At 39.8% G+C, this 22725-nt stretch overlaps 1 protein-coding gene across 2 annotated transcripts in view; it reads left to right on the plus strand.

The window, feature by feature from the left end:
• LOC104564677 (maltase-glucoamylase) overlaps positions 1–22725 on the plus strand; it is a 63961-nt gene that overhangs the window by 13518 nt on the left and 27718 nt on the right. For both annotated transcript variants that reach the window (XM_088522668.1, XM_088522667.1), the window contains exons 9-19: positions 872–997; positions 2766–2897; positions 3108–3227; positions 3692–3805; positions 17532–17616; positions 18884–19001; positions 19219–19390; positions 20287–20403; positions 20827–20981; positions 21469–21553; positions 22462–22518. In XM_088522668.1, the coding sequence (XP_088378794.1) occupies positions 872–997; positions 2766–2897; positions 3108–3227; positions 3692–3805; positions 17532–17616; positions 18884–19001; positions 19219–19390; positions 20287–20403; positions 20827–20981; positions 21469–21553; positions 22462–22518 (1281 nt within the window). The remainder of the gene's footprint in view (positions 1–871; positions 998–2765; positions 2898–3107; positions 3228–3691; positions 3806–17531; positions 17617–18883; positions 19002–19218; positions 19391–20286; positions 20404–20826; positions 20982–21468; positions 21554–22461; positions 22519–22725) is intronic.

The raw sequence follows: 22725 nt of genomic DNA on the forward strand, positions 1-22725 counted from the left end.
CAGTTTCCCCTTACATAGGTCAACAGAATTTTCAGGAAAATAAGTCTTATAATATGAAAAGCTTGTGTTTTTCCCCACACATGGGGAAAACTACCTAGTGAGGAGAGCCCATAACATTTCTGTCACTAATCGCCATGAGCAAATTATTATTCTGCTTGATGTCTCATCTCTACAATGTAATGGTGATGTTGATCTTCTGTATAATGTGTTTTTGACCTATTTGTGGGATTTTTTTTTTCCCTTTCTGAGTCTGAAAGAAAAATTGGTTTCATTACCAATGAAGTCATTTTTTATGGTGGGCAGGGCAGATCCTTCTTAAGTATATAACCATTTCAGCTGTCCTTCCCTGATGAGGGCAATTTGAGTCCACTCTAGCTATGACATTCCTTGTGCTTATCTTCATAGTTATATTTGCTTTTCTTTCATTCTGTAGTCTTTGTTCACTTTATCTGTCCTTGATAATTTAGCGCTGCTGCTCGGATAATTGGTATTGATAATGCTCTCATCATGAATCAGGGTCAGTATAGTGGGTACTTTATAAATATATAACAACAGAAGATTATTTAAAAGAAGAGCTTACATTCTTGTATAAGACAGTAAATAAGTGAGCACAAAGTCAGAAAATAAAATGAGGTAGCAGTTTAACATAATGGGTAGCAAAAATATGTAATTTTTAGAACAATTTTCTTTCTGGAAAAAGCTGTGCAGAAAAATTTTGTAAATGTAGGTGATTACATAAAACCTCGTTTTCCATATTTAAGTTTAATATTAGTTCTGAGGAATACAAATTCAGGGAGTCTTTGATACATTCAACTGAAAATGCGCTTGATTTTGTTTGTTTGTTTGTTTATTTCTTTATGTTAACTTTCAGCTAGTAGGATTGCCAACATTGCCTGTCTATTGGAGTCTTGGATTTCAGCTTAGTCGCTATGATTATGGATCTCTTGATGAAGTGAAAGCTGTTGTAAAGAGAAACAGAGCAATTGGACTACCTTATGTAAGTAAAGGTTTTGATAATGAAGGCAGAGCCACCAAGGAGAAATTATCATAACATTGTAATTTTGTTTACACTAGCTGGTTCATTTTAAGTTGGTTCAAGCTAGTATAAGCTGCTGATAAAACAGTCTATATAGACTTCTGATGTTAACTTCTTTATAATTTTGACTGACAGGCAATTTTTCAGAATGTGAGAGGTTGAGGGTTTTTCTTTTTAGCTACAGAAGTTTTTATTGGTTAGATAGGTATCTATATAAAATGAGGAATGAATTAATGTCATTTGCTCACTTTTTGTAACAATTCTGTTTAAGTAATTGGCAATTCGGTTGCAGTTTTTAACTATATGCATTTATTTTCTAATTATTATTTTCTAATCTGCTACCTAATCACCTAAATTGTATTTCGCTTGTGTTGTGGAAAAGGCGAGTATAGAATCACAATTTACTTCTTAACTGGTAGGAAAAGGTGAATTCCAATTAGAGCTTAAAATTATGTGTCACATTAATTTGATCTATTGTCTAAAAATCACAGAAATTTGCATCTTTTAAAGGGGCTGAAAAGAACTGGGGAGAAGGAAATGATATCTGAAGAAATCAGTTATATTTCCTACTAGGGAGATCTGGGATCCCATACTATTTTTATGTTTATGGGAACAGTAGCTATTTAGAGTCATAAGCAGATCTTCCAGAAAGAAGCAGTGTTCACAGTTGGGTTGCCAAGCTTTCCAAAGAGAAGGTTCAAGACACGAACCCAGCTTGCGGGCTCTGAACTGCTTTTCAAAGTAGATTCTCTCCAACAGTTACATGAAGAGACTTAGGCAGGAGCCTCCCAGTTTTGAAATGAAGTCAGTACCTAAAATTCTGCTCTGCAAATAACACTCTATAGAATTTCCTAATTTTAAGTTAGACCTTTAGAAGAAAGGTTTGGCTTTAAGAGTACCAGTCTGGAAATCAAGCTATTATAAAGAAATCAGCATGTCTAGAAGTATTTAGAAAAATGTCAGCTTTATTTAAATAATATTAATGGCATCAATAGGTCAAATGCACCTTATATAGGCACAAAAGATATGCATTGCAATTAATGGGATGGCAGTTGCTAGAACTAAAATGAGAACAAATGCTGAGTTAGGTTAGACCTGGAAGAAATTATTTAATGTAGGGAATATTTACTTTTTTTCAAATTTAACTTCAATTAGACATGACTGCGAACTTTTTGGGAATGAGTAGAAACATTGGACTTTGTGTAAACTCATCCACTCTATCTAATCACCACATATAAAATGGGTGATTATTTTGTTTCTTAAAGAATAGTTGTACTTATCTGCTCACCTTTATTTAAATTTTACAACATTTATCTAAAGCAAGATTGACAACTGAGGATTTGCCTGCATTAGCAAAAAATGCTGACTAGTAAAAACAGGTCCATAGAGCAAAATATTTAGTGCTGAGGAATTGCAATCCACATTATACACATTTCTTTAGGCTAGCATTAACCTGATCCTGTGAATCACTGAGATCGAAACATGCCTCTGCAGGTAAATTTGTTTATGCTCTCAGAATCTGTAGAAAGTTAGGAGAGTCTCAGGAGCTGTTTTGTTTCATTTTTCTGATAGAGTTACAAAACAACACTTTGTATTTTCCATCATCTCTTAGCATTGTTCTGGCTTGAGCTGCCAAGGTGGCTGTTCTTGTTTTCTCTCCTTTCAAATTTATATTTGTTGAGTTCTCCATTTACTACTTGAGCTCTCATATAATGTCATTGTCTTTCAGGATGTTCAGTACACAGATATTGACTATATGGAAGCCAAAAAAGATTTTACTTATGACAAAGTGAACTTTAAAGATCTCCCTGGTTTTAGAGATTACCTGAATGACTACGGGCTAAAATATATTATCATATTGGTAAGCATCTAGCTATTTCTTTCTTGTTTCCATTTTAAATTATATCAGGTAAATCATTTGGTATTATGATTAACATATATCTGTGTAATTATTACATGTAATGCCTATCTCATGTTCCATAATAATTGGCAGAGTTCCTCCATCTCTCCCTGCACCCTCTATCCTTCCTCTCTCCCCTTTTCCTCTCTCTCTATTTTTTCTCATTTGTAGGATCCTGCTATTAGCATCGAGAGTCTTCTTGATGGTACTCCCTATGAAACCTATGTCAGAGGAGAAAGCAAAAAAGTTTGGATAAATGAATCAGATGGAGTAACACAACTAGTTGGAGAGGTAATTGAATGTTTATGAAGTTGGTTCAATCTGTTGGCACTACATGTTGTCAATTAATTCTGGTCAGGAATAAGATATGTTCAAATATTCTAATATGATATGTTTCAGTATTTCTTGTATTTTAGCAATTTTTTACATTAGGTAAAAAGGAAAACAGATATTCTGAAGATTCTTGAGATACTTTGGCAGTCAACTTCTGTTGATTTTCAGTTGTGATTGGAGAGCCAATTCCTACTTTGCGCTTTTCAAAATATCATTACAATACTTTACAAATTAAGCTTCTCACTGAGACTTGTATAACTGAAAATAGTTTTGACCTAATATTGATTTCCAAATTGAAAATTCAGAAGACATTAACAACTTTTATCCAAAAGAATAATTCAAATAAATCTGAATATGAGCATTTAAATCTTTCTAGGATGTATTTAACATTTTAATCACTTATTTTCCTTTGAATGTTAAAGGTGTGGCCAGGAAGAACTGTATTCCCAGATTTCACCAATCCAGACTGCACCAGTTGGTGGGTAGAAGAATGCAAAATATTTTTTGATCAAGTGCCATATGATGGGATCTGGATTGTAAGTACTTCAAAAGTTTCATGTTTTGCAAATATAGGTAATTGACAAGTAAGGTTTATGGAAGATGTTTTGTTTAAATATGCACTGAATTTGAATCAAGAATCTCTTCAGGTGTTTATTAGTAACAACTTGAAAATCAACGTGACGTTTGTCTTTTCCATGACGCTAAACACACTGCATGGAATCCTTGCCTTTCTGGTATCAAAGTTATTTTGCCTTTTGTTAAAAGTGGCATTTATCCAGTGCATTTGACCCTACTCTACATGGGTATGTGAAGAAACCTGATTTATCTAACGAATGACTGTGATATAAATATCCAGAAGGACAGCATGTAAAATTGTGGACCAGTAATCCGAAAGAGGGCCAATATCAAAGCTATAGTTCTCCAACACAATTGAAGTTCTACCATCTGCATATCCTCCAAAACAGTCTTTTTGATATTTAAAAGGATATTCTTATTTTTTCTTCAATTATTTTGTACATCACTGTCCTGTTTCTGAGCAAGTAGTTCAACAGCTTATAATTATTATTCTTATTGTGCCCTCAGTCTTACCTGTTGCCTATAAATCTGTGATATGGGAAAATAATGGTAAGAAGAGTCAAATCACTATTTAAAAGAGAAGATCCATTTATCCACACCTGGGCTCTCCAGAGACAGAGCAGTTTTTAAAAGGCAGTAGGTTCTTACAGAAACATTAAACCTCACAATTAATATTCTTTGTTCCATTGTCTTAACAAATTGAAAATAAGTACATTGCAGACAGTATTGTAGTTATGAATAAAAACTACAGCCATAATTTTATATTTGGACTTTGAGGAATGGGAGAGTTAAAGAGACAGGGAAGTCAGCAAAATGCAGCTCAAGTCAGTATGCCTCCAGCGGGCGCATGCAGCCGGGGAAGTTCATACGGGACATGACTATAGAGGGTCCTCTTGTACCCTCTCTTCCCGAGAAACTGACATGCTCGATTACCTCCCTGAAATGCCTGTACAACCGTGCACACAGCCTGGGGAATAATCAGGAGGAAACAGAGATGTGTATGTGGTCACAGGGTCATGATCTCATTGCAATTCCAGAGACGTGATGGGATAGCTTGCATGACTTTCTTCTTTAGGAAAGACAAACCAGGAAGCAGAGGTGGTAGAGCTGCTTTACATGTGAGAGAGCAATTGGAATGTCTTGAGCTCTGCAAAAGAGTGAACAAAGGGCAAATTGAAAGCTTATGAGTAAGCATGATCCAAATTAACATGCTCTTTAATCCTATTGTGGGTGTTTGCTACAGGCCACCAGATCTGATGAGGCCTCCGGCAGATAGCTGGAAGCAGCCTCATGATGACAGGCCTTCATTTCCATGGTGGACTTCAGCTACCCTGATATCTGCTGGAAAGACAACACAGCTAGGCACAAAAAGTCCAGGAAGTTCTTGCAGAGCACTGATGATAATTTTTTGACACAGGTGGTAGAAGAGCCAACCAGGAGAGATTTGCTGCTGGACCCTGTAGTAACAAACAAACAAGGGCTGATTGGAGATGAGAAGGTTGGGGATAGCCTTGGCTTCAGTGACTATGAGATCATAAAGTTCAGTATCCTGCAAGGAAGAAGCAGGGCAATAAGTAGAATTGCAGCCCTGGACTTCAGGAGAGCAAATTTTGACTTCTTCAAGATCCTCCTTGGAGGAATCTTATGGACTATGCCCTAGAAGGAAGGGGAGTCCACGAGAGCTGGTTAATAATCAACTACCACTTTCTCCAAGCTCGAGATCAGTGCGTCCCAACGAGTAAGAAGTCAGGCAAAGGGAGCAGAAGATCTGCATGTATGAGCAAGATGGTCCTGGTAGAATTCAAACAAAAGAAGGAAGTACGCAGAATATGAAAAAAAGGGACAGAGAACTTGGTAGGAATAAAAGAATGTTGTCAGAATATTCTGGGATATGACAAGGATGGCTAAGGCTTATTTGGAATTAAACCTGGCAAGGGATGTCAAAGATAACAAGAAGGGCTTCCTCAAATACATCAGTAGCAAAAGACTAGTGAAAATGTGGACCTGCTGCCAAATGGGGTGGAGTTCCTGGTGATGAGAATACGGAGAAGGCAAAAGTACTGAATGCGTTATTTGCTTCAGTCTTTTTCCTGCTAAAGCCAGTCCTCAGGAAGCCCAGACCCTGGATGCAGTAGAAGGTCTGGAGAAGGGCAATCTTTTCCTTATTCAAGGAGGACTGGGTTAGAGATCATTTAGGCAAACTAGACACCCACAAGTCCATGTGCCCCAGTGGGATGCACCTGTGAGTGCTTAGGGAGCTGGCAGATGTTATTGCTAGGCCACTCCCTATCATCTTTGAAAAGTCATGGAGAACAGAAGAGATGCCTGAGAAATGGAAGAAAGGCAATAACCCATGAGCCAGCAGTGTGCCCTTGTGGCACAGGCACAGACTGAAACACGGGGAGTTCCATCTGAAAATGAGTAAAAACTTCTTCACTGTCAGGGTGACAGAGCACTGGAGCAGGTTTCCCAGAGATTGTGGAGTCTCCTTCTCTGCAGATATTCAAAACCCACCTGGATGTGATCCTGTGCAGTGTGCTGCCGATGGCCCTGTTTGTGTGTGGGTTTTGGACTAGGTGATCTCCAGAGGTCCCTTCCAACTTTAGCTGTTCCGTGATTTTGTGATTCTGTCATATAATTTTGATATTTTATTTGAAATTTGATTTTGAATCATTAACCTTGACATTTAAATAGGAGTGAACTGTTTGTGGATGTTCACTGACATCTAAAATGCTTCAGCAGATGAACATCGATAAAGGCAAATAATAGCATGGTCCTACAGCCAGAATGACAACCTGACAAGTATACTAAGTAAATGTATCCTGAACAGGTACTGAAGGATTAAAATGAATATAGTCTGTACTTCTATTTTGCAAGTAGCTCATGGAGTTTCAAATTAGCCCAGTTAGCATTCCAAGTTAGGATTTGGAAGTCAGGTTCCATAAATACTACCTTCTATCAAATGATTGAGTCTAGCACAATTCTTTGTGGGCATAATTCATAGAATTTAAGTAAGATGAAGGGGCATATTGATTCTCCCAGATCAATCTTTTACAGAACTATGTTGTAGTAAAGCATTCCAGATATAGATACCTGAGGCACATCTGTTCTTAAGCTTCTTAAACCCCATGTAAACACCTGAGCAGGATGGTAATTTCTTTTATGAAGATACAGAGCAGCTAAAACCCATTTTCTCCCCAGAAATATTTATAGATACTTAATAACCCTAAAATAAGTTGAGAGTACATTTAGATGCTTAGATGAGGATACAGAAAGTAAACATGCTTTGGAAATGTCTGTCTTTACTTACGCTCCTTAAAGGTTCTAAGCATGTTTCTATAACGCGCTGTTTTTACCTTGTTTTACTCCTCTATCCCTGTTTTATTCCATAAAACATTCTGTCTCTGTTTTACTTAAAAATAAATCCATCTTGGAAGATAAAATACAAATCTGAATATTTTGACATGCATTTTTAAAAAGCCATAACTGTCTTAAATACATTTTTAGTCTGCACAGCAGAACACTTCCTTTAGCTGTTGTGTGATTAATTATACTTTTGTTGCTTGTTTTGTAAGCTCTGTGGTTCCTTCAGGTCAGGATATCAAGTATAAATGATACAGATATATTTCTGAGATATAAAAATGTGAATAAATTGGTCACAAGACTAACACAGCTCTATTTCAAAATTATTGTCTTCTTCCACGTGTGCTTTTCTTTCAGTACATTTAGGGGTTCAGCTAGAAATGAACTTGCAGATCTGGCAAGGAAAATATACATGTTTTGCATTAGCTCAAAAATGTTTTAAAAGAAATTTTTAAGAGTCACATTGTATATGTGTTGAAAATGTTGCAGTTTGAAAGCCGCAGTGGTAGTGGTGGTGGGGGGGGAAGGAGATATCAAAAAAAGTATCGGATTCACAAACAGTCTGTGGACTGTAGGTCCGATCGCCTTCCTAGGAGCGAATCGAGTTCCCAAATAGTGTGATCCACTATAAGCTCGACCCTGGCAGTATCGGATTCACGAACAGTCCGTGGACCGTAGGTCCGATCGCCTTCCTAGGAGCGAATCGAGTTCCCAAATAGCGTGATCCACTATAAGCTCGACCCTGGCAGTATCGGATTCACGAACAGTCCGTGGACCGTAGGTCCGATCGCCTTCCTAAGAGCGAATCGAGTTCCCAAATAGTGTCACCAACTATAAGCTCGACTCTGGCAGTATCGGATTCACAAACAGTCCGTGGACCGTAGGTCCGATCGCCTCCCCCCAAACAAGTAGTCGAGTTCACAAACAGTATGATTTATTCAAATGCAACATTTACAAAGCAGGTTTCGGATGTCAGTACAGGAAATTCTCTACTAGAGCGTGGGGTTTTTAGCTAGCTCTGATGTACAAATGTGCAATCATCACTCACCCCAGAAGATGGGAGAGGGCTCTCAGTCTCGAGTCTCCTCAGGCAGCGTCCCAGCGCGAGAGGGGAGGGAAGGGGGATCAGCCTGTCGACTGACCCAGGAGTTACGATGGTTTCTTCCCTCTCGCTTCTTAGTCTCCTCAGGCAGCGTCCTGACCTGAGGGGAGGGAAGGGGGCTCAGCCTGTTGACTGACCCAAGAGTTACGATGGTTTCTTCCCCTCCAGACTTTTCATCCTTAGTTCACCTTTTATACTTTTCTTTACATTCAGGTGGAGCTTGAGTGACTAGAGTCATACTTAATATTGTTATTGATTGGTGAAAAAGTTTCTCGCTTTCATTTAAAGGTACAGTCAACCGAAAATCTAGAGCGCATGCTCAGTGAGGGGTGGTCGTACCTCGGAGGCGGGTAACTTTTGGGATGGAGGTACAGTTTTCACATTATAATGAGCAAAGTTCAAGCAAAGTTCATCATTTGCCACTTTTGCTGGCTCAGCACCGGACATGTTATCGTATATCTCTCATTAGACAGCCACTGTGCGGCTTATCAGCAGCCCAGCACAGGGAGTGCAACAGAGTTTGGCCGCGGAGCCTTCACCCCGCTCCATCCTCCGTTACTCCCTTTTGCAGCTGCGAGGAGGGCAGGTTGTGCTGCCCAGGGAACTGTGGAGGAGCAGAGTCCGTGCATACCAACCATCCTGGAAGTGGCAACTGTGTAGCACCCCAAGCAGGCCTCTGCAATGCCAGAGCTGTGTTAGGCCCTAGTTTTCCTCTCAGTTCCTGCTTTCAAACAATTCTTCCACAAACACTTCTTCCACACTATCCACCCCGTGACTATAGTCACTCAAGCTTCACATGAAGTTGTTTAGGTGTTAATATTACATGCCCTAAACATGATGCAGTTAAGCGAGTGATTGCACATTGGTACATTAGATGGGGGAAGTTACAGAAAAGCCAGGGAGTCTAGTTCTACAAATATATATATATACAGAAAATATTGCAGTTACAATAGTAAGTAATGCTTATAACAAACTTTGTATCCACCCCGTGACTCCAGTTACCATTGTATATTGAAATTTAGTCTCAAATTAGAGTCTTAGTACTTGGGACATCAATTGGGTCATCCACCTGTGAAGGGGTATAAGCGGTGCAGTCAGTACTGGAGAGGTTTAGGTAGCCATAAAGTCCATTTTGGTGTAACAGCATCAAGTCCAGTGCCATCCGGTTCTGAAGAGTCTTGTTTTTTGATGTGGCTTGTAATTGACGATTGACTAGAATCAGTGGCATTAGCTAATTTTTCTACTTGATAGGCTAGCTTACTTAACCATAATCACATTTGCAAGACCAAATCCAAAAAAAAAAGTCCTTCCATCTAAGACAGATCCTGGGAAGAGCCTGAAAACTAAACTTTGGTTTCTTCTTTCTTATGTTCCACAGAGCCCTTTTTTTTTTTTTTCTCTTTGATGCCAATACATCTCCTCCCCAAACATCTTTTAACATGCACATACCTTCTCCAACATTCTGTAACACATCTAACCATACCTATGCTAAATATTTAGCCCTCCTTTATTATTTACTGTGTGCAAACTGGAGCTCCCAGGACCCAGGTCATGATGGGAAGACTCTGGTTTCTTCTCAGTCCTGCCATCCCTCTACATGTCCTGACAGTTCTATTTTTACTGGTTTTGCTTGAGCCATTCAGTGGGGTCAGAGAGGAGCCCTGCTCCACATGGGGCACAATGTTGGGAGGCCCAAGATACACTGGCGTTCAGGTAATCCAGCCCATAAGGTGGTGTACATATTGCCATCACTGCAGGCCCAGATCAAACCAGCCGGAGCGTCACCAGAAGCTATATGGCAATCATTACGAAGCACAAAGTCTTCACTTACTGATTTATATTTTATGCTGTGATTATGGCACAGACAGCCCATTTTTAGGGAAATGTAAACTGGCCAATAGTGTCTCACCCAATCGTGTTGTTCCCAATTGGAGCAATTTATCACATTTTGGCAATACCACAATGCTGGCTTGTTTGATACTGAGCCAAAAGAAAATCCTGGGCCAAATGGTACTACAGATTTGGGTAGAGGCAAGCAAGCGGTAATACTAGATTCATTGAGAGCAGTTGCAAACCCCTTTATTAAAGTTTAGGGCTAAGTTATCCTTCAAACCATGGGTGGCAGAGTCAGGGGCGGATAAGGTTTGTGCGTTGTCACTATGAGTATCTCCTTGATTCCAGTGCACTAAACATACCAAGCCAAAGCATATCTTCCCAACGCAAGTTGGAAATATCATATTTGCTAATCCTAACTACAGCTCTATAACCCTATTACAAATATCTGATTTACAAATATCAAAACAACACTATGCATGAAACTAACAATCCTGATGGATACTCAAGATAGGAGAGTCCTTGGTTCCAGGTACAATTGTCCAGCATTCCGGGTTTTTCACATCCTGGAAAAGAAAAGGAAGAATGCTCGGTCTCTGCCTTGACCGGCATAAATTGGATTGTTATTGATTTTGCAAGCATAAACAAGCAATTATATTTGGTCAGAAGTCGGGAATGATCCACCGACTGCTTATGCGGTGTGTCTTCCTACTAGCATCAGTGGCTTCCCAGGCACATAGTTAGACTGCTTGGGATAGCCGCAGATCCCAGTTAGGCTGTGACACTTTTGCATGTTTCTTAATCATGCCATTGACTCTTTCCACTATACCATTAGCTTGGGGATAATAGGGAGTGTGAAACACCCATTTTATTCCTTCTTGTTTTGCCCAATCTTGCACTATAGTAGCAGTGAAGTGACTGCCATTATCACTTTGTAGGCACTCTGGTGCTGGGAGGCTACTAAACCAGTCCTGCAGGATTTTCACAGTATTCTCACCAGTGGCTGCACTTACTGCTGTGGCCATGGTTAGTCTGGATACTACTTCCACGCCTACCAGGATGTATTTTCGACCACGAGCAGGTCTTAATGGTCCTACATAATCGATTTGCCAGGTGCTCCATAAGACTTTGTTTCTTTGAATGTGCTGAGGGGGAGCTTGATTAGGATGATTCATTTTCAGTCGGAGTTGGCATTGAGGGCAAGCTGATATGATTTCACTAACTAATGCTACTGACACAGGCCATCCCCGTGCCACACATTCGTGATATAGGTCATTTTTCCCCGAATGTCCCCTTTTTACATGCAACCATTCGATTAGCCTTTGCCACTCATCTCCTTCAGCAGCTACTATTTGCACTTGCGCTAACCTATCGACTTCCTCATTCCACTTAGTTGCGGGTGCACTAGTTTTTGCATGTGCCTTTACCCATCCTATTTCTAAAGGTCGGTGTCTGCTTACTTCCAAAAGTCTCTGCCAGTCACTTGTCCTCCACACTGGTACATGATTTACCTCCCAATTATTTGCTTCCCATTGACATATCCATTCTGTTGCTCCCTTAAATGTGGCATAGGAATCAGTATAAATTACCTCAGCTCCATTTTCCACAGCTAACAGCAGGGCTCGGAGTTCCCCGACCTGGGCGCTACCGTCACCCTCCTCAGTTACTGACCGTCCTGAGCTTATTTCCAGGGCTGCTGCCTTATAATTCCACCCCGTGCTTGTTCTTCGGGCAGAGGCATCAGTAAACCACACTCCATCCTTTTTAGAGGATACAGTGAATTCTGGAGCTACCTTAATAGGTGAAGGCTTATAAGGAAGACATAATGTTGTAATGTCTGAGCTTACTGGCTGTTGTAATTTGGAGGTCTTAGTTGGTCCTTCTTTTAGTGCTAGCAAGTGGCTTATTCCTTCTAGATAAGCATACCATTTGCGGATCGTTCCCTTCTGTGCGACACCTTCAGGAGGGGGGGCGCCTTTAAGGATAGGGCTTAACAATGGAAAAGGCCCCTGAACGATGATATCCTGTGAGGTTCGTAGTTTTTCTGCCTCTTTCACTGCACGAACTAAGGAGAGAAGTCCCTTTTCCCACTCAGAATAACGCTGCTCTGTCTCTTTAAAGGAGGTAGACGAGAAAAGCAGGGGTCGCGAAGGACCTGAAGCTCCTTTTTGAAAGATGCCGCAATAGGAGGCATGTTCAGAGAAACCCCATTCAGCCCGAAAAGGGTCCACTGGATTTAGGGGGCCTAACCTCTGATTGATAACTAATTCATCCTTTAGGGTTTTAACAGCTTCTGCATGGATCGGAGTCCAATCCCACGGTTTGTTCTTTCTCAGCAAATCATACAGAGGTCGGGCAATTACAGAGAACCCAGGAACATGTTTTCTCCAATATCCTAGTGTTCCCATTAGTTGTTGTAGTTCCTTCTTGTTTTGGGGTAGGCGTCCCTTTTCGATCTCTGTTAATGTATCGTCGGGCACAGCTACAGCTCCTGATACCCACAAAGCCCCCAGGAATTTAACTTCTTGTGCTGGACCTTGACATTTGGATGGTGGTACCTCCATGTCATGGTCTGTTAATAGTTGCCAAACAGTTTGAGCAGTTTCTCGTACACATTCTTTGTTGTTTCCACCTATTAGTATATCATCTATATATTGATAAATGCATATTTCAGGGGGTTTCTTTACTGTGGCTAGAAGCTTTGCGAGCGCATTATGTGCAATAGTGGGTGAGTGTTTATATCCCTGTGGCAATCGATTAAAGGTGTATTGTACACCATCCCATGTAAATGCAAACTGTGGCTTATCTTTATCTTCTAAGGGTACCATAAAGAACATATCTTTGATATCTAGGGTGGCCATCCAGGGGTGTGCAGCTGATCGTATAGCCATGACAATCTCAGCTATGCTAGGGACTGCCGCTGTTAGTGGGCCGGTGTTATGATTAAGTTTTCGGTAATCAATTGTCATTCTCCACTTGCCATCTGGCTTCTTGACAGGCCACACCGGGGAGTTATATGGAGAATGGGTTCGGCCAATTATGCCTCGCTTTTCTAAGTCCACAATTACTTCAGTTATTCCCTTCTTTGCAGCTGCAGGCAAAGGGTACTGGGGAACATTGGTCACATGAGATGGGGGCAGGGCATGGGTTACTTCCAGCACTCTTACCGTTATGCTTTCCTGCTCGTTTCCTCCAAAATTCCAAACACTACCATTAGGCAGGTACCATCGTTTTCCTCTAAGTACATCGTATCCTAGAATGTTCCCAGGGTGTGAACTTAGTACCACATCCACAGCTGTCATCCTCTTTTCCCCAGGCAACCATAATTGGGTCCTAGCAAGTGGGCATTTTTCTTTAGCACCTGTTACTCCACTAAGCACAATAAATTTTTGAGAGGGTTTAATTCCTAATGATTCTGCTTGCAACTTGTTCAGAACACTAATCTGTGCTCCAGTATCAATCAAAAATTCTAGACTAAGTTTTTTTGGACCAACAGGAATTGATATATAGGGTTCTTTGTTTTTGGACCATTGAAAAATATGTATCATGCGGGTTGGGCGGCCCGAATCCCAATCCACATTGCTTAGTTTTTTTGATCTCCTGAACTCTTCACTTAGAGGCGCAAAGGGATTGTTTGTTCTGTCAGAGGCGGGGGGAGAGGGGGAGTTCTTGTCTTGTCTGCTTGGAGGAGGAGATTCAGTCGCTCTGCGTTCCAGGATTTCAACCAATTTTCTGATGCAGCTAGTGGATTGCCCCTGCAGCATAGCGCGGGGCACTCCTAAAGCTAATGCTTGTCGCCATAAATCATTGCGCAGAGTGCTGTTAATTTGATTTACTGATGCTGGCAGACCCTGAAAGGGTTCCAGTTCATGTTTTGGGTATGGTCGACCCTCCAATTTTCTTGTGTGAAATACCTTCCTAGCTCTCCCTGACTGTTCTGATAGAGGCTCAGGGTCTGACCATGCCATCTCTCGTCCATAACTCACCATGTCATGTAACAGCTCTGCCCAAGTAGGGACGTGTGCAGGGGGGGTGTGAAGGTTCTGATCATTATGCTGTTGAGCCCGTATGACCCTTTCCTTTAAATTTTGCATATATATCTTTGCTGTGTCAGGCAGACCCTTAATAAGGGGCCTTAGGTGGACTGGGTCTACCGGAGCCATTAACGGAACATCAAAGCGTCCTCGGTCATACATTGCCTGAATACAAGCAGCTTTCTGCATTGCCTCTGATAAGCCAGACAGCCCCCTAACTTTGATTATTAGTGGCTCGTCTCTTTCTCTGGGGTCTATTCCCCCTGCCCAGTAAGCAACTCGAGCAGTAATAGATCGATTATCATCTGGGAACCCCTCATCTAGAAACACTCCTGGTCCCCAGAAGCCTAAAGATTCTTCTCTGTCTAACAATATTCTGTCGCCACCTGAAAGGGAAACTCTCCACAAGTATTCAGTTTCGGTTTCCCCAGGCTTTCTTGAAAATTTAGTCTGCAGTTCTCCTAATTCTGAACCTGAATAAGGAGTAGTCCGAACTGTGGTGCGGGGATTCCGACCTCGGGGACCTTCAGATGTTTCGGTCTTTATCAGCGGCCGAACAGCCACTAATTCTGAGGATTCTTCTTGTATCTCTTTATCTGGATCTCCCCATATGTCCCCGTCCCAGTCCTCAGGCTCAGTGTTAGTAATTAACTTTCTGATTTGCCGCATATTAGGGGGTCGGGGTGCCTGCATCAGCATTGTTTCAATTCGCTGCTCCAGTAACTGGGTACGTCTCTTTTCCTTCTCTAATTCATACTGCAAATGTTGAATTTCTGAATTCTTACTTTGATAATCTAATTTCAATTTCTGAAATATTTTATAGTCCTTCTGCGCCTGAATTAAGCAACCGCCCAGAATAGCACAAATAACACCCTTGCCTCTGCCGTCCTTAAACTTAGCATGGCATTCCTCCATTCTTTGCAAAACCTTTTCAGGATCTGACCAATTATCTCTGGCCCAATCTTCCCCACCTTCTGAGGGACCACATTTCTGTCTCCGTAGGAATTCCTTTATCGACATCCTGCCGACTACGCCAATTTTGTGTTGAAAATGTTGCAGTTTGAAAGCCGCAGTGGTAGTGGTGGTGGGGGGGGAAGGAGATATCAAAAAAAGTATCGGATTCACAAACAGTCTGTGGACTGTAGGTCCGATCGCCTTCCTAGGAGCGAATCGAGTTCCCAAATAGTGTGATCCACTATAAGCTCGACCCTGGCAGTATCGGATTCACGAACAGTCCGTGGACCGTAGGTCCGATCGCCTTCCTAGGAGCGAATCGAGTTCCCAAATAGCGTGATCCACTATAAGCTCGACCCTGGCAGTATCGGATTCACGAACAGTCCGTGGACCGTAGGTCCGATCGCCTTCCTAAGAGCGAATCGAGTTCCCAAATAGTGTCACCAACTATAAGCTCGACTCTGGCAGTATCGGATTCACAAACAGTCCGTGGACCGTAGGTCCGATCGCCTCCCCCCAAACAAGTAGTCGAGTTCACAAACAGTATGATTTATTCAAATGCAACATTTACAAAGCAGGTTTCGGATGTCAGTACAGGAAATTCTCTACTAGAGCGTGGGGTTTTTAGCTAGCTCTGATGTACAAATGTGCAATCATCACTCACCCCAGAAGATGGGAGAGGGCTCTCAGTCTCGAGTCTCCTCAGGCAGCGTCCCAGCGCGAGAGGGGAGGGAAGGGGGATCAGCCTGTCGACTGACCCAGGAGTTACGATGGTTTCTTCCCTCTCGCTTCTTAGTCTCCTCAGGCAGCGTCCTGACCTGAGGGGAGGGAAGGGGGCTCAGCCTGTTGACTGACCCAAGAGTTACGATGGTTTCTTCCCCTCCAGACTTTTCATCCTTAGTTCACCTTTTATACTTTTCTTTACATTCAGGTGGAGCTTGAGTGACTAGAGTCATACTTAATATTGTTATTGATTGGTGAAAAAGTTTCTCGCTTTCATTTAAAGGTACAGTCAACCGAAAATCTAGAGCGCATGCTCAGTGAGGGGTGGTCGTACCTCGGAGGCGGGTAACTTTTGGGATGGAGGTACAGTTTTCACATTATAATGAGCAAAGTTCAAGCAAAGTTCATCATTTGCCACTTTTGCTGGCTCAGCACCGGACATGTTATCGTATATCTCTCATTAGACAGCCACTGTGCGGCTTATCAGCAGCCCAGCACAGGGAGTGCAACAGAGTTTGGCCGCGGAGCCTTCACCCCGCTCCATCCTCCGTTACTCCCTTTTGCAGCTGCGAGGAGGGCAGGTTGTGCTGCCCAGGGAACTGTGGAGGAGCAGAGTCCGTGCATACCAACCATCCTGGAAGTGGCAACTGTGTAGCACCCCAAGCAGGCCTCTGCAATGCCAGAGCTGTGTTAGGCCCTAGTTTTCCTCTCAGTTCCTGCTTTCAAACAATTCTTCCACAAACACTTCTTCCACACTATATTCTGGCAGAAAATCACATTTTTTCATTTCCTTATCCTGCCTTTTTCTCAAATCATATGCTGTGTAGTCAATACATTCCCTTTAGCAGTGTGAAGCTGCTCGTAAGCAGGGGCAAGTACCAGAGCGGCACCTCCCGCTATTTTGGGTTTTTGTTTCTTTTCTGGAAATAGGTGTAATTTTCATAATGTAGATGCTGACTCCATTGAGGAAAAGAAAAAGGGAACCTGTATCAAGCCACACTTGTAAGGACTAGCTGGACATCTGTCCCATGAACTCCACTGCATATATGTAGTTTATGATATGTTTCACCTAATCATTCCCTGGGGTCCTGTGGGGATGGTTCACTGCTTTCTGAGCTCTGCTTCCTTGGTGTGCTGGCTTCTAGCGATGGTGAGTCACAAGGCAGAAAGGAGAGAAAAATATGCCTAGAGAGAGGAGGTAGGCCGCAATCCCTCCTCAGCACAGCTAGAGAGTTGAACGCCTTTTGGCAGCTACTCACTGTGGGAGGAACTGCATCCTTCTTGCAGTCTAGGACTTCATCTTAGCTTAGGACATCCTCAATTCTTTAGACAGAAATGTTAATGGAGACCTGTAATATTAAAGAAGGATAACTATTATCCTCTATGTCTGGCATTTAAGGGGCTGTCTTACATCTTCATATCCATAGACAGCCAACAGTCATCTGAGGTGTCCCAACTCAGACTCATATAGTTGATCCAGCATTTAGGCCCATATTAAAGCAAGACTTAACTGGTTCAGTACCTCAGTTATACCATCATACCTAATTATAAACTAATTCCACTTAAGTATTCTCTAAAGAATAAGAGGAATAAAGCATAAGAATTTTCTTAGAAAAACATAATTGAGGAAACATTAGCATATTGTATGTTTTTTGTTTGTTTGTTTGTTTGCTTTAGGATATGAATGAAGTAGCCAGTTTTGTTTATGGTTCAAGCAATGGTTGTGAGCAGAATGACTTAAACTATCCTCCTTTTACACCTCGTAAGTCCATCTTCTTCAACTGGGAAGTCAAGAAATCAAAATATTTCTGAATTAAGTATGCCATCAGCTATAATCACAGAATCTTTATGTTTGGAAAAGACCTTCAAGATGATGGAGTCCAACCGTAAACCCATCAACATCATGCCTGCTAAACCATGTCCCTAAGTGCCTTGTGGTATTAAGAGATTTTTATCACCAGTTTTATGGATAGTTTCTGAACACAACTATTGGCAACAAATGCAAGTATACCTAAACCCAAGAGAAAGGTGCCACTTATATAATTCATGAGGAAAACAAAATGTTTTTTCCCCAATTCAGTACTGAATTTTGTTGTTGACTCACTTAAACCTAGTAACAGTATTAATTTTCTTCTAACTTCAAATTGAATTCAAATTCTATATTAAGTAATAATTTTGAGTTATCATTGCCAGTACATTGTCAGATTAAATAATTTAGACATTTAGGATGCAGTTATGTAGACCTTCTTTGTGTGGGTGAACAAGTGTGCATGAGAAATCTAGAGGGCATTAAGTTAAATCATGTTGAGTTACAGTCATTACTTGGTGCATCATTTTAGTGACAAACTTTATAAGAGAAAATGTAATTTCCTCTGACCTCAGACATTGATGTAGGGTTCAAATTAAATTTAAACTTTTCCTACTGCACCAGATTTAAACTACACAGTGTTTCCATTTCTATATTTAAGTTGAAGGAAAAAGTAAGGAGTATTCTCTTTGCTTCCATGCTCATGATAGAGATCCCAGAGAGCTTCATTTGTGCAAAGATCTAATGGAAGATGTTCCATTGAAGGTAGCCTGTAATTACTATTGAATCTCACTTAGACATAGATAGATTTTATGAGTTAATCATTCTATATTCTGAACAAAAATAAAGCAAGTTCTACATCAGTCTGCTAAATTCTATCAGTAAAGTTGCATTTATGCAAGTTCTAGCAGTGTTGGGTGAATTATTTGCTATTTGTGTATGCATTTATATATTGATTGCCATGAAATGTGGAAAGCTTCAAGGCTCTCTACAGCTTCAAAGCTTCAAAGCTCCTTAGTTAAAGCAAAAATAAGACCAGCAACCTTTAGAACATTATACAATACAGCTGAGTGCTTACTTTTTTGCCTTGTAGTACTGAGGTTAATACAAACGCTAAATGGAAAAGTGGACCTAAATATCATATATGTACATGAAATAAATGAATGAAAATGCCAGAATCAAAGTGAATTTCAGAACTGTTATCTGTGTTCTTTTATCAAAGGTATAGTTGATGGACTCCTGTTTTCCAAGACTGTTTGTATGGATGCAGTGCAGAACTGGGGGAAACAGTATGATGTTCATAGCCTGTTTGGGTATTCTATGACCTTATCAACAAAACAGTAAGGAATGCTTCTTAATGTCTTTACCAAAAAAAAAAAAAAAGATTGAAAATCAGTTTTTCCACAATCAACTAAATCTCTAATTCTACAATGATGTGCTGAATTTTTGTGACCTTATTATTTGGAGAGTTCAAATACAACCAAAGTTGATGGACAAAACTTACAGAAATATTCTTTAAGTTTTCTCTTTTTTTTCTTTTTTTTCCCCTATTTTCAGAGCCATTGACTCTCTCTTTCCTGGAAAACGAAGTTTCCTTCTCTCAAGGTCTACTTTTGCAGGATCAGGAAAGTATGCAGGACACTGGCTGGGAGATAATACAGCATCATGGGATCATTTAAAATGGGCAATACCTGGAATGCTGGAATTTAACCTCTTTGGAATCCCTTATGTACGAAACAGTAATCTGTCATTTTCTTTTAAAACAAACTCAGAAGAAGTGCACTTATATCTGTGATATCTGATTATCTAATCAAAAATATCAATCTGTATAAATCTCTTTTAAGCTGTAAATGAATCCCTGTAGGAGTCTGATTTAAATGTTTTCTTCACAGGAATAATTGATTTTAGCTTTAGGCCATTTTCGTATCTTGATTGTGTAGGTACATGCTTATCAAATATATTATTTGTTTCAATCCACCTTCTACCTCTGCTATTTTTCATTCATCTTCAAATGCAGTAGTAACAACTATTTATTAATAAAATGTCCATGTTACTTTTCATGATTTGATATTTTGATTTCTGGACCAAAATGGTCCAAAATGCTAGTGTCTGCATATTAGCACCAAATAAATATTATAAATATTTAAAATATTTTTAGTAAATAGTATAAATATTTTTAGTAAATATTTGGCAGAAGGACAGCAATGAGCAATGTTAGCAAGTCAACTTAATTTTCTGTACTCGAATTTAAAAAGTCTGTTCATGTAGATGGTGGTCTATAAATGTGTTTGCAGACCTCTGTTTGACTTTATTGAAAGGTAGGTATTTACCTACGTACAGCTGCTTCAGATGATGTCTTAGGAATTTTATTAATTCGAGAATTGAAACAAAGCAAAATACATAGCAATTTTAAGTAGGGATGAAAGATTTGAAAGATGACGGTTTTTAGGCAGAAACGTGTTGAATGGCTCTATCACTCAGGCTAGCAATTAATGATGAATTAATAAATTCATCAAATAATTAATCTCATTGATCTCTGAAAACCACTACTTGATTTTTTTTTTGTGGAGATTAGAGGTGTACTGTATGTACTGTACTTACTACATATTCTGTTTGTATTTTAAGATTGGAGCAGATATTTGTGGGTTTTTTGATGACACCACGGAAGAACTTTGCACTCGATGGATGCAAGTAGGAGCATTTTATCCATATTCCAGGAATCACAATACTGAACTGCGCATAGTAAGTTCTACATTATCTTTGTACATATAGTTTTGTGTTACACTACCACATTTCACATACTCCCACATTTCCATTATTATCACTAATAATTCGATAGTTGACTAGTTTAAAATCGGTACAACCTTAATCTGTCATTAAAAAATTCTAGTTACAAAAGGTTTATCTTCATAAAGGTTAATTATATGCACTGAGGTCTACATTCATTTAACATCAAGTTTTATCCCCATTGGTCATATCTATAATGAAGGGTACTTGCTGCTATGTGATCCATCACCCTGACTCTTGGGAGAACCCCCTTAATTAGATGCATGTGGGGAAGGAAGGGTCTGTAGCGCAAAGAAGACCTAGCTTCTGCATATCTACTTACAGGGTTTTCCAAATTTCCTCCGAATAAAGTAACAGTAATTTATTATTTATTTGCAGCCTCAAGATCCTGCTGTGTTTGGAGCTGATTCAGTTTTAGTGCAATCATCAAAGCATTACTTGAACATACGCTACACTTTGCTGCCTTACCTGTATACACTCTTTTACAGAGCTCATACTCAAGGAGACACAGTTGTACGACCAGTTCTGCATGAGTGAGTTTGCTAGTGGCTTGATGCCACTTTTAGTAGGAAGAAAGTATTCAGGCATGTTGAATGCTATTAGGATCTTTCTAAACACATGCACAATTTCTGAAAGACAGTTCACATTGCAATATGTATAGACATTTTTGAAATTCATGAAAAATGGCTTTGAAGTAATCAGAAAAATAATGTAAAATATCTATAATTTCTGCATACATTAATATATTATTTTCAATTACTCTAAGAGTTGCTACAAAATAGGCAGTTCTAGTCACAGGCAGTTAATGAAATTATTCTCAACATGTTAATAGAATTATTCTCACCAATTAATGATAAATAGATACCTCTAAAATTCATATTTCCTCAGATGAATGTAAGGTGATGTTGTGATGACTTTTCAATAGTGATTCTAGATACTCAGTAACTTGAAATATTCATAATACTCATGATAATATAATTAGTAAATACAATTAATGGTGTAATTTTCCCATTTGTCTAGATTCTATTCTGATGAAGCCACATGGAATATTGATAAACAGTTCTTATGGGGTCCCGGGCTACTTATTACACCTGTACTTGACTCGGTATGTTTCACTGCCCTGACCTCTACCTCATAATGAGTTTAAAGGGAATGGGGACACTTTGAGTCACTATTCTAGTTCTTTTCTTACAGGGACTTTCAGACCAAAATACCCAAGAGCTAAAATTTCTTGAATCTGTATTCCTGTCATTCTTTTTTCCCTAACGTGCGTAGAAACTACCTTCTAATTTTCAGTCAATTCAGTCATGTGAAGATATTATTATTGAGCTTAAAAGTCAGATTCTCACACTCACTGAATGTGTATTTTCCCCCAAAGTCATGGTCCATCTGCTTTTTTAAGTTGAAAAGAAAAATTCTACTGTCCAGATGAATTAGTAAATTTGCTCTGGTCCTATCATCTGAACTGCTTAGAAAAAGCAAAACTCAAGATTTAAAGATGCTTGTGAATATCCTGTGAGACAGTGTTTGAGGTGCTGTGACACCAGATTGCATACAGTGAGTTATCTTATCATCCAACTGAGTCTGGACCAGAACTGTAAACAGTAGTCTGAAAGAGACTGGAGAGGCCATTGTTCATTAAAATAGCTATGTCTCCAGTGGAAATATATCTCTTTATAACAACCTAGATGATTCATTTTTCATGGATTCAGAATATAAATGGTAGGGCTGTCCTAAGACTCCTAATAAGCTATTTGATAACTTTTCTCTTCATTTGCTGCTTCCAGTAAGAAAGTCCAAAACTCAGCACATATTTATATTACAGTTTAAATGGAAAATCTTATTAATTGTACTATTAAATCCCACTTCTATTTATCAATTTTCTAGGGAATCTAATTCTTCTCTTATGAAATTTTCTTGTGAATTGTGAATTTTATGACAATTTTTAGAATTTGGCTTATTAGTTTAACTTTCCTTCAAATATGAACCTTTTTTTCTTCATTTGCCTTTCAGGGTGTGGAGGTAATCCAAGCCTATATTCCTGATGCAGTATGGTATGATTATGATACAGTAAGTACATGCTTAGGATAATATGGTGTGCCTTTCTAAATTTCTGTAGGATGAAATAGCATTGTCAGAACTGCTCCTAGGATAAAGACCTAAAGGAAAGCCTGCAGGAAGGGCAAGTGCAGGAATCAAAGCTCCACAAGAAGGTTGCACAGATGTGTTTAGAATATCAGAAGTGCAAAGAGAAACTGAATGAAAATTTAAGCAAAT

This window comes from Tinamus guttatus, unplaced genomic scaffold (assembly GCF_059628265.1).
Source record: "Tinamus guttatus ecotype Peru unplaced genomic scaffold, ASM5962826v1 Tinamus_guttatus_pri_ptg000155l, whole genome shotgun sequence".
Lineage (NCBI taxonomy): Eukaryota > Metazoa > Chordata > Aves > Tinamiformes > Tinamidae > Tinamus > Tinamus guttatus.